The sequence below is a fragment of the Doryrhamphus excisus genome, chromosome 7, assembly GCF_030265055.1.
Source record: "Doryrhamphus excisus isolate RoL2022-K1 chromosome 7, RoL_Dexc_1.0, whole genome shotgun sequence".
NCBI classification, from domain to species: Eukaryota; Metazoa; Chordata; class Actinopteri; order Syngnathiformes; family Syngnathidae; genus Doryrhamphus; species Doryrhamphus excisus.
The window spans coordinates 20771041-20789151 of record NC_080472.1 but is presented as its reverse complement, the minus strand read 5'-3'; the positions used below and the strand labels follow the sequence as shown (position 1 = coordinate 20789151).

Genomic DNA, 18111 nt, shown 5'->3' with positions numbered 1-18111 from the left:
TCCCCCTCCTCCGTTGCTAATGTGAATGACTTTCCCAGAGACTCCAGGGGTTGACCACCTATTGGTAACAGCTTTCTGGGGGCGAGTGGGGGGGGGGGGGTAAACATACACAAATGACGGTGGGACGTAGAACGTAAGCACGGGGCGCTATGATAACCAAAATAAAACACTATTATCTACAGCTTTAAAATGTAGAATGTAAAAAAATACAAGCAGTTGATGTTTGCTAAATAAACTAAATAAATTAAACTATATTAGGAAAGCAGGAAGTGAACAAAAAAAAAAATTAAGTAAAAAAAATATTAGGAAAGCAGGAAGTGAACAAAAAATAATTCAAAAAAATTATAAAATAAAAAAAAAATTAAACTATATTAGGTAAGCAGGAAGTGAACAAATTTTTTTTTTTAAAGTAAAAAAAAGATAATGTTAGGAAAGCAGGAAGTGAGCGAAATATATATATAGGAAGTTAACAAAAAATAATTTAAAAAGTTAAAAAAAAAAATACATTATTTTTTAAAAAGTAAAAAAAATAAACTATATTAGGAAAGCAGGAAGTGAGCGAAAAATATACATATTTTTAAAAAGTAAAAAATCAAAAATAATAAACTATATTAGGAAAGCAGGAAGTGAACGAAAAAAAACAATTTAAGTAAAAAAAAATTAGGAAAGCAGGAAGTGAACAAAAAATAATTTAAAAAAATAAATAAAAATAAATAAAAATTAAACTATATTAGGAAAGCAGGAAGTGAACAAAAAAATATATATATTTTTAAAAAGTTAAAAAAAAACTTTAACGATATTAAGAAAGCAGGAAGTGAACAAATGTAACAGTTACTGATTGTAAAAGTACCAGATGGAGGGGTAGGATTTAATAAGCTTTGCTTCTTCCTACTCCTTTTGGACATGTGGAACTGTGAACTGATTATGGGATGCATTCAATTGTAATCTGATGTTCAAACGAAATTAAACCATTAAACCATTGTGTTAAATTATATTTCTATAAATTCTGTTATAATATGCCATTACATTACATTCTAATATTTTTTTAAAGCATAAAAAAGCTTTTTTTGACTTTCTGGATTAGGGTTTTAACATTGTTAGAGTCCTACAGACGTAATATAACACCCCAACAGTCATTTTTACACTCCTGTTATTCTTGTATTGGAATCATGTAGACATCAAATAATAAGAATAGGTTGGTGACAAATGACTGCTGTTATATTATTATTATATGATTATATTATAATCGACTTCCCGCATCGCTAAAAATAAAATCCCTTCAAGGAATTCTCATCTCCGAATGAAAACAAACATTCCGAGCATGTAATGACACAAAAACGCAGGCGGATGAGACAACAGTACTCGTGTTGGTGTTTCATGGTCGCTGTCAAGTTATCCCGCCCCCATGGCTCTCTCTCCTATCTCTCGCTCAGCCGCCCCCCCGCCCCCCACCCCCCGTCCTCCAGTCCTCGCTCGCTCCCTCTCTCTCTCTCCGGCAGTCTGCCGGAGCTCCACACGAGGATTAGAGGCTTGCTGTGGTGTCAGACAGAAGACGGAACCACACACACGTCTCCAGAAGATTAGATGGTCGCGGCGGACACATTTGCTCGTTCATCTCGTCTCCACGCGGCCTCCACCTGATTGCCGAGATCTTACCTGAGACGTAAACCACAGGGACTACCTCCTGGACCTCCACACGGGGAGCCATGTGAGCTGCACCCCACTTCCCCAACACTCTCCGCCGGATCCCTCCCCGTCCCTACATCATCCACCTTCTGGACTCCCGTAGAGGGAGACCCCTCGGAGACACCGCTTTTCGGGGTGAACCGGTTGGGGTGTGAGTGGCGCCCTGGTCTGGAGGCCCGCCGGCAGCACCCCAGCACCATGGATTACCTGTTCAGCTTTGTGGTGCTGCTGTGCGGGGCAGCGCAACCGGGGGCGGGACTGGAGCCCAGGCACAACGTCCCCAGGCTCAAGCTGTCATATAAGGGTAAGCCCGTTCTGTGTTCAACTCCCCGTCGGCTCGTCTCGTCTCGTCTCGTCTCGGCGGGTCTCGTGTTGACTTTTGAATTCCTTTAATTTCGGCTATTGCTTCCAAAAAGCATCTTCCCTCAACTTGTTACTTTGCCTCCGGCTCGGAATTTCATGTAACGTATATCCAGATTGGTTCCATATGCCGAGGAAAAAGGGTCCATGTATATTTTGGCCCCCGTTCCTGTGCAGTTCCTGTTAAGTGGCGTGGACAGCGTCTTGTTTTAATGGCTGCTGTCCCAAAAATTTGGAAAAGCGTGGAGGTGCGGCTTCACGCGGTTTTTCCTTGAAGGTGGATCCAAAATGGAGCCGGACTTGGATGTTCTTTTTGGATGTTGAACGGTGCATGCGTTTATTGTGGAATTACACGGAATTACATGTCATTCCGTGCTCGCTGTGTTATTTTGAGGGGGAGACGACCGAGCGCCGCCTCTTCCTGCACGCCAGGTTCCGCCCCCCTCCAACTTTTACCACCTCACTCTGAATAATAATAATAACATTTTCGGCATACTTTTGGAGCGGCTCGGAAGGATTCTGTTGTGGTTCTCGGCCTAAAAAACGTGATCAGAGGTACCCGCCTGTGGACTGTGATCTTTTTTTAGTCTGGCACTCTCTCTCTCTCTCTCTCTCGTAAAAATCTTTCCCTCGGAAAATTTATGATCAATCGCCGGCAATTTGCAACAGACAACAGGACTTTGCGGTGGAAGGACTCCCTGGCTCTATTTTCGAAAATCCAGTGTTGAGGGCGAATGTGATGTTTGCCACTCTAATTGGCGTTCTATCTTGGGACGACTTCTTTTCTTCAACTTATATTTAGCGGCCGGGCTATATGACATGTTTCATCATTCCGACGTTGTAATTTTGAGACGATTTGTTTTTCCTTTATCACCGTTTTTTGTCGTCGACTCACATTTGGTGCTCTTTTGACCCATGAAGCGGCTTTTATAGATTGTCTGGTGGCGCAAAATTAAACTATTAGGAAAGCTGGAAGTGAACAAAAAATATGTATATTTTTTTAAAGTAAAAAAAACTAAACTATATTAGGAAAGCAGGAAGTGAACAAAAAATAATTAAAAAAAGTAAAAAAAATAAATTAAAAAAAATATTGTTTAAAAAGTAAAAAAAAATTAAACTATATTAGGAAAGCAGGAAGTGAGCGAAAAATATATATATTTTTAAAAAGTAAAAAAAACAAAAATAATAAACTATAATAGGAAAGCAGGACGTGAACGAAAAAAAACAATTTAAGTAAAAAAAATATTAGGAAAGCAGGAAGTGAACGAAAAATAAGTAAAAAAAGTAAAAAAAATAAATTAAAAAAATATTGTTTAAAAAGTAAAAAAAAATTAAACTATATTAGGAAAGCAGGAAGTGAGCGAAAAATATATATATTTTTAAAAAGTAAAAAAAAACAAAAATAATAAACTATAATAGGAAAGCAGGACGTGAACGAAAAAAAACAATTTAAGTAAAAAAAATATTAGGAAAGCAGGGAGTGAACGAAAAATAAGTAAAAAAAATATAGTTTAATTTAATTTTTTCCATTTTTTATTATTTTTCATTCACTTCCTGCTTTTCTAATATTTTTTACTTAAATTTTTTTTCATTAATATATATTTTTTTTCGTTAATATAGTTTAATTTTTTTCTATTTTTATTTATTAGGAAAGCAGGAAGTGAACAAAAATTTATTTGAAAAAAGTAAAAAATAAATAAATTAAACTATATTAGGACAGCAGGAAGTGAGAAATTATTTTTTTTTAAAGTAAAAAAAAATAATTAAACGATATTAGGAAAGCAGGAAGTGAACAAAAAAATATATCTATATTTTTAAAAAGTTAAAAAAAAAACTTTAACAATATTAAGAAAGCAGGAAGTGAACAAATGTAACAGTTACTGATTGTAAAAGTACCAGATGGAGGGGTAGGATTTAATAAGCTTTGCTTCTTCCTACTCCTTTTGGACATGTGGAACTGTGAACTGATTATGGGATGCATTCAATTGTAATCTGATGCATGTTCAAATGAAATTCAACCATTATTACCATTACCATTAATTGGCGTTCTATCTCGGGACGACTTCTTTTCTTCAACTTATATTTAGCGGCCGGCTATATGATATGTTTCATCATTCCGACGTTGTAATTTTTAGACGATTTGTTTTTCCTTTATCACCGTTTTTGTCGTCGACTCGCACTTGGCGTTCTTTCGACCCAGGAAGCGTCAGCTTTTATAGATTGTCTGGTGGCGCAAAGTGGGGGGTCGGGGGCCAGCCGAAGCCGTGTTTACACGACTTCCACTGCGAAGGGGAAGGATGCTGATAGTGTCCAGATGAGGACTCTGCAGGAGGCGTTTCCACGGCAACCGGCTGTATGTATGTGCGTGCGACTCGTGGTGATGACGCATGCGGCGAATAAATCTGCCGGGGACTTACCTGATCCGAGTCCCCCCCGCCCCCCCTGGGTGCCATCGTGTCATCTCGCGCTGAGGCCGGCCTGGAAGCGCCGCTAGGGTGGGTGGTGGGGGGGTGGGGGTGGGGGGGTGTCATCCTTCTTCCAGCCATCTGTGTGAAGAATGGCATTCCCATGTGTCAGCCTCTTCACTTTTAAGGCCATGACAGCCCGCGGAAAAAAAACAAAACGTCAGCCTGTATCTGCATTAAGTGCATGAGTGACGAATAAAAGAACGAGGTCTTTTGTTTGTATGTGACGGGACTCGACGCTCCCGACAGGATTGCTACAAAAAAAAAAAATAATAATGTGTCGCCGATTGCTGGAACGTGGCGTCTCAGGACCCACAGGTGTCTCGATGTGCCCGCCACGGGATGATGGCGGCAGGAGGGAACTGGCAGGAAGACGGCCGCAGACGGAAGAGAGGCTGGCCGTGGAGTGAGGTGTCACTCATCTCCTCTCCCAGCATAGTAATTAAGTCAAATAAACGACTAGGCGGAATCCTCCGGGGGGGCGTACGACTGCGGGGGGGGGGGTAGACAGTCAAACAAACGGCGAGCCAGAGTCTTCCACGACCGCACGAGTGCTGAGTGAAGCGTTTGGCGTGGAAGACGGAAACAACCTGGGATTTTGGAACTGTCAAATAAACGCACGCGAAGAAGCAATCTCCGCAAAGGAGCGCTGATGACAGACTTCCCGGGGGGGGGGGGGGGGGGGGGCGGGGACCAAGTCGGAGACCAAGTCCTCCATGCCGGCGTGGAAAGGACATAAGAGGGAGTGCATGAGCGGCCAGTTGGAGAGATAAAATGTGTCCTCGCGGGACAGCTGGCGCGGCAAGTGCAGAGTGAATGATTTCCCAGAGTGTGTCACTTGGGGGGGGGGGCGGAAGAGGGGGGGCGCAAATGCTCCATAACTTCATGGAGGCACAAGGATGATGGCAGGAGTTAATGATTTTCTCCTTTGGAGGCAGAGTACAGTGAAAGCCAAGTCCAAGCCAAGTCGTTCGAAGAAAAAGTAACGTTCCCTTCCATGATGTCAACGTTTGGGGAAACATCCGTGCTAATCCATGCTAGCTGACAAAAAAGACCAAAAAGTATTCCCGGGATATTAATCCTAGTGAGTTGCATGTGTCAACAACGGGAATTCCTGTCTGGTGGTGGAAGTCAACTCTTGTGCTAACTTTGCCAACCGAGGGAACTTCACTCAGTTTCTACCCTTGTGGTCTAATACGGGAAATACGCCCCCCCCCCCCCATCCCAAGATGGCGGCATTGGTGATTTAGCATTAATTTAGGTGTCACCAGACGCTATCCTATCCACACTGAAATCTTTTCGGGTCCATGGTTTCATCCTGTAAAGTATTTTGGGAAAATGGAGTACACTCTCATGAGGTCTCACTCCGTTCATGCCGTTGTTCCATGGAGTGAACCCACTTCCTGCTTGTCTGTATGCAGGAGATGAGGAAAACAGACTCGGATGCATTATGGTGCCCACAAGACATCGTGTGAATCCCTAACATTGGATTTTTGATGAACCTCCAAAACTTTTTTTTTGCAGTTTCCAAATTTGTTAAAAATATATAAATACATAAGTAAAATACATATTCTACTTTTAGAATGTATCTCAATTGTTCTTATGTTTCCCTCATAAAATTGCTTAGATTTCATTGTTTCTCAGAGAGTTTAAAATTCTGAGGAAGCCATTATAGTAGGATGGAGTTGAAATATTAAAGAACAATATGCTAAATGTATGAATATTATTAGAAACAACAAAAAAATTGAAAGTTGAAATTATATATAAAATTATATATAAATTATATTTTATATATAAATTATATAGAAGAATTATAATTTTATGAGAATAAAGTCAAAATACTATGGGAAAATATTACAAGAGTACAATTGTAATATTATTATTATATTATTGTAATATTATTATAATATATAGAAAAATAATGCTATTAAAATGTTATTTTTTAAAAGTCCAAATACTATGAGAAACAAAACAAAAATCGGGGGGGGGGGCTATAATATGAGAATACAGTTAGAAAATAAAAGGTTTAAAAGAAAAAAAGTTGAGAATGACGTTAAAATATTAATAGAATATTTTTAATAATAATATGAGGGAAAATAATGTAATGTAATTTTAGTGGCAATATTACAGAAAAAAAATTATGTTTTAAAGTTGTGATATGAGAACAAAAACAAAATAAAGAAAAATATGTTGGGCCAAAAGTGATAACATTAATGGAATAAAGAAAAAAGAAAATATGAAAATTATTTATGAATAAAGCTGAAATATTTGGAAAATATAAAAATAGAAGCTTTGTTGCCGTTTTTTACAGAAAGTAGCCTGACTTAATTGGCGGCTGTTTGATGGTAAACTATGTAACACATGGTGATAGTGTAGCGTAGCATTCTGGTCACGAGGGCGGCACCTCTCATTCAGTGTGGAAGTGGTATGTTTTTGGCTTCTGAATAAATTCGTAGCTAACTGGTTAGCTCGTCAGCTAGGTCCCGGCAGCATAAGAGTTTTGGCAATGTGATGTAAACAAAGAATAATGGGAATGAAAAGGTGAATATAGGGGTGTTATGTCGTTCCCACGGGGCTTGAATAATGTTTAAAAACTGGATTTTGAAAGTCATAAACGGGTTTTTTGTGCTCTTAACTGAATCTATATGTCAGAAATTCAGTTATTGCGATCATGTGTGGAACCAATAAGTTTTTTTTTAGCATATCTTTGCAAAATATCCCTTTTTACCTGTGTGGCTCTCGCTGTGTAAAGTTTGGACTCCGGCTCTTATGCACAATGCATGGCTCCCACGGAATAATGCATTCCTGAAGGGAATACCTGCAGAAGCCTCTCCTCCAGGAGGAATCTAAAGGTCGGAGCGTGACCCCCTGGCCCATCCCCGGCTCCACACTCCAACACTTGAGCAACCTGATGATTGCTGGTGTAATTATGGCGTCCGCTGCGCCGCCACGTGATGGGCGTCCTCGCATGGGCGTTGACCGTGAAGTGAAGAAGGCCCGGAATCCGTACGAGCCCGACACGGCTCCTAAATAGAGACTGGGTGTTGAACCGCATCGACTGCAGTCTGGGCCCCATAATAAGCCCCGCCTGTCTACGGTGGATGTCGGTGAGACGCTGGCTAATCGGCAAGGCAGCATCTCATCCCGGTGTCGTCCAACCACCCCCGGCTGACGGCCGAACGGGGAATAATTACAAGGTGTTCTCCTCAATCGCCAGCTTGGGAGACGCCGTCCCCCCCCCGGTGTTACTCCGCCCCCCCCCACCTCCGCGCGGAGAAACCGCGGTAGCGCCCCGACTATAAGTAGGATGTTTGGATTCTCACGCTGTTCATGGCTTGGCTGTCATTTGGCCGCCCGCTTCCGCATTCCCCGACCCCGCAGCCACCATGTTTTGCCGCGGCTTTGTTGTTTTTTTTTTTTTTTTCTTGGACGCGGCCGTGTGTTCAACCCAAATGGACCACATATTCTGACTGTGACTCACACGCATGTGTTTGGCCGCCGTGTGCAGACGCCCGGCGTGCCACGCATTCTACCGGAGCCTGCTGGCGCTCGGCAGCCGGCGATGGTCGACCTTTAATTCGTACTCACGCCGTCATGGAGTCACAATACGCTAGCACCGTTGGGAATTAGCGTAGAAAAGGTACTAAAATAATAGACGTCACGTTCTTTTTCACATTTTAAGGATGCAGACAAAAAAAGGGGAAAAGTCCAACAAAAAAAGCAACATAATTTGTAATTTTCTAATCATATTAGTCGATCTTAAAAATAAATAAATAATACTAGACAGAAACCAAAAAAACCCAAAATGATAAATGGTAATCATCATTAAAAAAAAAAATTATATATATATATATATATATATATATATATATATATATATATATATATATTTAAATTTTAATAAACAAGAATATTTAAAAAATCAATCAGTACAAATATTTAAAAAAATAATCAATCAACAAAACACCAACGTTGGCACACCTCACATCACTTATGATAAATAAAAAAAAATATATTTTTTATATATTTTAATATATTTTAAAATTAAATATATATATATATTTATATTATTTTAATAAACGAGAACATTTAAAAATTCAATCAATCAACAAAACACCAACTTTGGAACACCTCACATCATTTATGATAAATAAAAAAAATATATTTTTTATATATTTTAATATATTTTTAAATTAAAAATATATATATATATATTTATATTATTTTAATAAACGAGAACATTTAAAAATTCAATCAATCAACAAAACACCAACTTTGGAACACCTCATCATTTATGATAAAAAAAAATATATATATTAATTTTAATAAACAAGAACATTTAAAAAATCAATCAGTAAAAATGTACAAAAAAAATTAATCAACAAAACACCAACTCACATAATTTATGATTAAAAAAAATTATATTTATATATGTATTTATTAATTTTAATAAGAAGAACATTTAAAAAATTAGTACAAATATTTTAAAAAATACACCACAATCAGAAACCCTCCTTACATAATTTCTGTTTTATTAGAAATCATTTCATAAAAGAAAAATACTAATAGATAAATATAAATACCAATATAAATAAATCACCAAATTGTAATCAGTAATAAAATAAATAAACAATAAATAACCAATACGCCAAATTAGGGACGCCTCATTTAATTTCTGATCAATTGAAAATAAAAGATAAATAAAATAAATGAAATATTAAGGAGACCTCTGACATTATAGAAATATTACGTATGCGATATGTTTGATGCCCTTTTCACATCCACTAAACCGTCTCCATGGCAACGGTAGCGCCCCGGGACAGGGCACACGTGTGTGCTCTCCGTGAACTTGTCCTGTTATTATATCTACTGTACTTTGTAATGGGTGTGTAAAGCTGACTTTAGGGCTGCTATTTCTTGTCTGGAGGGCTCTAATGATGTTGCAATAATGTCAACTGGTTTTTGGTGCTCCAACTATGGAAGTATTAGATTTAGGAACCAGGAAGTTCATTGGTGGCCAGAAATGAGGAAGTACTGTAATATAGTATCATTGCTGCCCCCCCCCCCGCCCCGCCCCCCCCAACACAGCTGTTTGTTCTAGTCTGTTGGGAAAAGGTTGTCGTTCCCATCAGCAGTTGGGATGTGAGCTTCGGTTTTCTTAGCACAAACAAAGCGATGCCCACCCTAAGACACGCTGGACCGCCCGCCCGGTCGCCCGCCCGCCCGCCCGCCCGCCCGTCCGGTCACCCACCCGGACATGCATGCAAGCCGGCAGGGGGGCTGCAAGCATCTGTGTTTGCCGTGTGTGGCTTGGGTTACAGGAGGGTGCAGATTGCTGAACCCCGCCTACGGGCGGGTGCCCCACCTGCTAAGTCTCGTCAGTGGCGTGCCCGGCCACAGAGAAGGGCGTTCAATCGGAGCAGAATCGGGTTACAAATTAGCAGAAGACGCACTGATAGACAGCAGACGGACACATGGCACCGGCAGGAATAATCATATTCCTTTGGACACTTCATTAGGTACACCCACGCCGCCAATGTGGGACTTTGTGACGTGACGCTGTACGACGTCATCGCCCATACAAATATTCCGTCAAAGAAGACAAAAAACATTTTATGATTTAATCAAGTTGGAACACTCAAATAAAAATTTTGATATTTTTTATTTTAACTAACATGAATTAAAAGACAAAAAACTGCATTTTATGATTTAATCCAAGTTGTAACACTCAAAAGAAGAAAAAAAAAATATTTTAAGTAACATTCATAAAAAGACAAAAAAACAGCATTTTATTATTTAATCTAGTTGTAACACTGAAAGAATAATTTTAATATTTTTTTATTTTAACTAACATGAATTAAAAGACAAAAAAACAGCATTTTATGATTTAATCAATTTGTGACACTCAAAACATTTTTTAAATATTTTTAATTTTAACTAACATGAATTAAAAGACAAAAAAAACAGCATTTTATGATTTAATCAAGTTGGAACACTCAAAAGAAGAAAAAAAATATATTTAAAGTAACATTCATAAAAAGACAAAAAACTGCATTTTATTATTTAATCAAGTTGTAACACTGAAAGAATAATTTTAATATTTTTTATTTTAACTAACATGAATTAAAAGACAAAAAACAGCATTTTATGATTTAATGAAGTTGTAACACTCAAAAGAAAAAAAATAATATTTTTATTTTAACTAACATGAATTAAAAGACAAAAAACAGCATTTTATGATTTAATCAATTTGTGACACTCAAAACATTTTTTTTAATATTTTTAATTTTAACTAACATGAATTAAAAGACACAGCATTTTATGATTTAATGAAGTTGTAACACAGAAATAAAAATTTTAATATTTTTTATTTTAACTAACATGAATTAAAAGACAAAAAACAGCATTTTATGATTTAATCAAGTTGTAACACTCAAAGAAAAATTTTAATATTTTTTATTTTAACTAACATGAATTAAATAAATGTAATAAATGAACATGAATAATAATAAATAAAATTCTAATATATTTTTGTATGTAAATGATGCCAAAAATGACGAATACGAAAGAAGCAAGCGAGGAGAGAAAAGACCACAATAATTAAAAAAAAAAACGTCCCAGATGACGAGAGGCGGTCCCGAGACTGTTAGCCGCTGTGATGCTAGCAAAGCAGGATGTCGTGGTGGATCAGGTGTACCTAATATTGTGGCCAGTCTGTGTCAAAGAGCAATTTGCAAAAAAAATGGCCGTCTGAAGTCCCTACGCTACGTGTGTGTGTGTGGTCTCAGGAAGCCGTCCGCCATGATTGTCGGCCATTACTTTGCACTCTGATCCTCAGCGTCCGTTCGTCTTCGCCGCAGCGTGGATTTGCATACCAACGCGTCCCCGTGCGTGCGTACGTGCGCTCCCATGAAACCAGAAGCAGGGAGAGCGCTTGTTAGCAAGAACATCGGCGGTGCGCCTGTGTGGGCTCCCTGCGGCAGGCGCCATCGGCCTCGAGCCGTCTGCGGTCGCCGTGCCGGGGGAAGTCGCTGGCTGCGGTCCCGCCGTGCAGTGGCGGGAGGAGACGCACGCTAATCAGATGCTTCCCGAGGCCGCCACGTGCTCTCGGGATTGTCATGGAGTCTTCGTTCCTCGTTCCTCGTTCCTCGCTCCTCGCTCCTCGCTCCTCGTTCCTCATTCCTCGTTCCTCATTCCTCATTCCTGCGTCGGACAACTTGTGTTTGATGCGCCAAAGCGTGCGGATCGTCAACGTGGTTTCATTCCCAGACCAGGAGGTCTTCTTCTGCTTCTTCCTACTCCTCTTCGGAATCGTTGTGATACATGAAGAATAATTCCGTCAAAGAAAATACATTTTCATAAATACAAATTCTTAACAAATAAATAAGCAAATACACTAAATTCAATTCCATCGTACAAAAGAAAAGAAAAATAAATCAATAAAAAGGAGATTTTAATTTTAAATTAAATTATGATTTTAAAAGAAAATCATAATCAATAAAAAAATAAAATAAAATAAAAAATTCAAATTAGGGACACCTCTCCACCACGTAACTTATAAATATAAATAAATATAAATAATATACATATAAATAAATATACATAAAATAAATCATATTTGCTAGATTATCATCCAATATTATTGTATGAGTAACATAAAATTAATAATATATTTGCCACGATATTATCCAATATTATCGTATCAGTTACATAAAATTAATAATATATTTGCCACAATATTATCCAATATTATCATATCAGTTACATAAAATTAATAATATATTTGCCACAATATTATCCAATATTATCATATCAGTTACATAAAATACATCATATATTTGTTAGAATATCATCCAATATTATCGTATGAGGTACATAAAATTAGTAACATATTTGCTAGAATATCATCCAATAATTATTATTATTATTATATGAGTTACATAAAATTAATAATATATTAGAATATCATCCAATATTATCGTATGAGTTACATAAAATAAATCATATTTGCCACAATATCATCCAATATTATCGTATGAGTTACATAAAATTAATAATATATTTGCTTGAATATTATCCAATATTATCGTATATGTTACATAAAATGAATCATATATTTGCTAGGATATCATCCAATATTATCGTATGAGGTACATAAAATTAATATATTTGCTTGAATATTATCCAATATTATTGTATATGTTACATAAAATTAATAATATATTTGCTAGGATATCATCCAATATTATCGTATGAGGTACATAAATTAATAATATATTTGACACAATATCATCCAATATTATTGTACGAGTTACATAAAATTAATAATATTTGCTAGAATATCATCCAATATTATTGTATGAGTTACCATAACATTGTTATGCTAACATCCTTAGCATAACGAACATTACCATCCTCGTGTGTGAAAAGCGTTTCCTGTCTAATTGTGCCAAACCGAGTGAACGACTCTCGTATCGTTTAGATTGGATCATCGTTTTTGTGCAAATCTCACTCGGGGTGAACTTTGACCTCCCCTCCGAGGGGCCTGCATGAACGATACGTGGCGAGGGGAGAGCGGAGCGTCTCGGCCGAGTGAGGCGGATGGTGACATGGTGATATGTCATACATGTATTCACATGTATGACATATGTATGTACATGTACATATGTACACGTACATGAACGTAGCTATTGTTTTACACGTGGCGACGCCGTGTGGCAAGGAGACGAGAGCAAAGTGGCGTGTTTCTCCTTGGCACCTGGTTGTGTTGTTCAGGCGGTCGCCGTGGCAACCAGCCCACACCTGCTACTGTGCTCACAGAGGCGGGAGGAGGAGAAGGAGAGAAGAAGAGAAGAAGAGAAGAAAGCCCCGAGAGGGAGGAGAACTTTGGTTATCCCTGAGCTTAGGATAATATTTGAACGTTTTGTGGAGCACGCCGCGCACATTTTCCACGGCTTTTCTTTGACACCTGTGTTCTGTGGCCGAATGGGGGGAAAAAAAAAACACTACGCGGCGCCACACACGGAGAAGAAAGAAAGGGAAGGGCGGGGCTGGAGGTGAAAGACGGGAGGAGTGGAGGGGTGGAGGAGTGGACTCGCCAAAGAAAACGTAGAAAAGGTGCACAGCTTTGCTTTTCTAAAGCTCAGATCACGCCTGACAGACGCCTTTTTCCCTCACGCCCTTTGACCTCCGTGGCTGGGATGAACCAGACTAGATATTTTATGGATATGCTAAGAAATTATTTTTTTATTTTTTCTTATTTTTCTATCTTTTCTCAATATTTGTGACTTTTTTTTCCAACCAAATTTTTCAAAAAAAATTACAACTTTATTTTGGTTTCAACTTTATGTCACCAAAATATTATTTCATAATATTTTGACTTTATTCTCATACATTTTTTTTGTTTCTGCTGTTTTTCCAACTTTATTTTTGTAATTCTGACTGACCAAATTTATAACTTTATTCAGTTTTTTTTGCTGTTGCTCCTCCTAATATTATGACTTAACATAAAACATAATGCCAAAACATTATTTCTTCTTATTATTATTTATTTTTAACTTTATTATTATTTATTTATAACTTATTCAAATCTGTGCCACTAAATTGAATCCAAATATTTTTTTTCTCAAAAGACAAGATTTTTCCAACCAAATTTTTTCCCAAAAATTACAACTTTATTTTGGTTTCAAGTGTATGCCACCAAATTATTATTTCATAATATTTTGACTTTATTCCCATACATTTTTTTTTGTTTCTGCTGTTTTTCCAACTTTTATTTTTGTAATTCTGACTGACCAAATGTATAACTTGCTTCTCCTAATATTATGACTTAACATAAAACATAATACCAAAACATTATTTCTTATTATTATAATTTATTTATAACTTTATTATTATTTATTTATAACTTATGAATTCAAATCTGTGCCGCTAAATTGAATCCAAATATTTTTTTTCTCAAAAGACAAGATTTTTCCAACCAAATTTTTTCCCAAAAATTACAACTTTATTTTGGTTTCAACTGTATGCCACCAAAATATTATTTCATAATATTTTGACTTTATTCCCTACATTTTTTTTGTTTCTGCTGTTTTTCCAACTTTTATTTTTGTAATTCTGACTGACCAAATGTATAACTTGCTTCTCCTAATATTATGACTTAACATAAAACATAATACCAAAACATTATTTCTTATTATTATTATTTATTTTTAACTTTATTATTATTTATTTATAACTTATGAATTCAAATCTGTGCCGCTAAATTGAATCCAAATATTTTTTCTCAAAAGACAAGATTTTTCCAACCAAATTTTTTCCCCAAAAATTACAACTTTATTTTGGTTTCAACTGTATGCCACCAAAATATTATTTCATAATATTTTGACTTTATTCTCATACATTTTTTTTGTTTCTGCGGTTTTTCCAACTTTATTCTTGTAATTCTAACTTTATTTGCTCCAACCAAATTTACAACTTTATTCAGGTTTTTTTTTTGCTGTTTCTCCAAATATTATACCTTCTTTATAAATATTATAATATTATTTGTAGATATTATAATTTCTTTATTATTTCAACTCTGTGCCGCTAATATGACTCCAAATATTTCTTCTCAAAAGACGAGACCTTTTTCTGCAACCTAATTTCTCCAAAATGTCAACGTGGTTTGTTTTCTTTCTATATCATATATATATATATATATATTCTATATATATTCTATATATATATATATATATATATATATATATATATATATATATTCTATATATATATATATATTATTCTATATATAATAATACGACTTAAACAAAAAAACATCTTCATGCCAATACAATGAACTCATATTTTCCTGGTATTATTTTCTTCATCATATTATGACTTTTAGTTTAAAAAATACTAATAAAATAAAAATTAAAAGTAAATAAATAAAGTAAAAAAAAAAAGTAAAAATACTGCAGATTTCAAAATTTTTGCTCAAATTTTTGTTTTTTTGTTAAATCATATTTTGGCCAATAAACTGGCCCCCAGCCCCCGGTCCCTGGCTCCCGTGTAGCGTATTCATGCAGCTGTAGACGCCACTATACTGGATGTGACATGGAAGGTGTTCCATTAGCCAGATGTTAGCGGCTCACTTTTTATTTGTTCACCTTTTGTGAGACGCACACACACACACACACACACACACACAGCTGTCTACTCTAAAAAGAAAAATATAATAACGCTTGTCACCTCTTTTTCACCATGGCGACACGTGTAGGCGTCTCTCGACGTGCGCTGAATGAAGGGTCCTCCATGCACACACACACACACACACACGCACACACACACACACACACACACACACCACAGTGAAGGCTTCCTCTTGAATGAAGCGTGTGTGTGTGTTTTTGCAGGACAATAGAAAAGCCAACATGGCTGCTTTGCTGCGCGTGTCGTTCGGGTAAAGAGGGAGACCGTGAAGGATGGCGACTGCTGAGTGTGCGTACGTTTGTGCCGCATCAGCACAAAAAAAAACGATTGGATTACAAGTCCGAGTGTGTGTCTTTGTGCTTTTGTGTGTCTTTTTTTTTGCACACTTTTTGTGCGGCCTTTCACTAGCGAGTGTGTTGGGCTCGCCAAACTAGCATGTCCGTGTTTAGATTGGAGGTCGTGAGGCGAGTACGCCCCACTTACCCCCCCCCCCCCCCCACATCCTGTGTGTGTGTGTGTGTTTGCTTTTCCACAATATTAGAAACACCCCTATTCAGCGTGCAGTGGGAATAATAAACACATTGTTCAGTGAAGTGGCCTTTATTAGCCCCCGCCTAATGTGGCGTTCAGGTGAGCTGGGACGTATCAATGATGGGAGCTTCCCGGCTCCGACGCTAACCAGACCTGCGATGCGTCTCACTTTGACGCCGCAGGTCTGGATCCGACTTGTGCAGCCGTACCTAATATTATGTCCGCTTAATTCCTCCACCCCGCCCACCCGCCCGCCGCATCTGAAACATAAGACGACCTCCTCGGGTTCTGTTGACTGGAAATAGCGTTTCCTTGCTTCCTCTCGCCACCGATTCATTTCCTGTGTGCGCGTCCGTGATGACATCGTCCTTCGCCTCCTCCATTGTAGCGCCGTGGAATGTCTATTGTGGGAAGAAAAAGCCACACAAGCCCACACGCATACGCTCAAGCCATCTGTGGTGGGAGTCCAGAGTCCAGACCCCCCACCCCACTTTAAACATACACCCACCCGGTACTCAGCAGATGAGCTGCGAGCACCTTTACGGGGTGACGACCACCGCCAATACTCCGTAGCTCGACCCCACGTGGTCGCCAGCCACTTCCTCCATCCCTTCCTCCTCCTACTCCTCCTCCGTGCGGGCGCAGATGTCCGACATCGCCCACAGATGGCTCCTATAGCGGCCCGTCAATCACATCACAACCCACTACCCACTGTGTGTGTTCATGTACTGTATATGTGTGTATATGTGTGTATATGTGTGTATATGTGTGTGTGTTGACACTGATGATGATGGATGATGTTCGCAGCAAATAAAACGCACATGGAGCCAGGCGACGACCAAGTTTCGATATTTCCGAGCCTTCATTAACATAAACGCACCACAAGGTCGGGATCCGCGTACCAGGTTATTTTATGTTATTTTTGTACTAATGCATTTTTTTTTTATGATTCAGTTTTTTTTTTTTTTTACTCGATTGCACGGTGGTTAAGTGGTTAGCGTGCAGGCCACACAGCTAGGAGACCAGGGTTCAATTCCACCCTCGGCCATCTCTGTGTGGAGTTTGCATGTTCTCCCCGTGCATGCGTGGGTTTTCTCTGGGTACTCCGCCCCCCCTCCTTCAACTCCCAACATTGTTTAATGTTACGAGTATTACAAAAAAAAATATTACGAGTGTACTCTTGTAAAATTGTTTAATATTACGAGTACTACGAAAAAAATATTACGAGGGTACTCTTGTAAAATTTTTTATATTTTGTGTATTATGAAAAAAAATATGAGTGTACTTTTGTAAAATTGTTTAATATTACATGTATTACGAAAAAAATATTACGTGTACTCTTGTAAAATTGTTTACTCGTAATATTTTTTTTCCCGTAGTACTCGTAATATTAAACAATTTTACAAGAGTACACTCATAATATTTTATTCTCGTAATACTCGTAATATTCATACGAGTTTACTCTTGTAAAATTGTTTAATATTACCAGTATTACAAAAAAATATTATGAGTGTACTCATGTAAAATTGTTTAATATTACGAGTATTAAAAACACATTTACGAGTGTACTCTTGTAAAAAATTTTAATTCTGAGTATTATGAAAAAAAAATATTACGAGTGTACTTTTGTAAAATTGTTTAATATTACGAGTATTACAGAAAAAAATATTACGAGTGTACTCTTGTAAAATTGTTTACTCATAATATTTTTTTTTCCGTAATACTCCTAATATTAAACAATTTTACAAGAGTACACTCGTAATATTTTTTTTCGTAATGCTCTTGTAAAATTCTTGAATATTACGAGTATTACGAGAAAAAAATATTACGAGTGTACTCTTGTAAAATTGTTTAATATTACGAGTATTAAAAGCACATT

At 37.3% G+C, this 18111-nt stretch overlaps 1 protein-coding gene across 2 annotated transcripts in view; it reads left to right on the top strand.

Moving 5' to 3' along the window:
- Positions 1-837: 837 nt before the first annotated feature.
- sema3aa (sema domain, immunoglobulin domain (Ig), short basic domain, secreted, (semaphorin) 3Aa) overlaps positions 838-18111 on the top strand; it is a 42103-nt gene continuing 24829 nt past the window's right edge. The window contains exon 1 of one of the 2 annotated variants that reach the window (XM_058077822.1): positions 838-1990. In XM_058077822.1, coding sequence (XP_057933805.1) covers positions 1885-1990 — 106 coding nt within the window. In that variant the 5' untranslated portion in view covers positions 838-1884. The remainder of the gene's footprint in view (positions 1991-18111) is intronic. The other variant, XM_058077821.1, reaches the window with a different exon arrangement.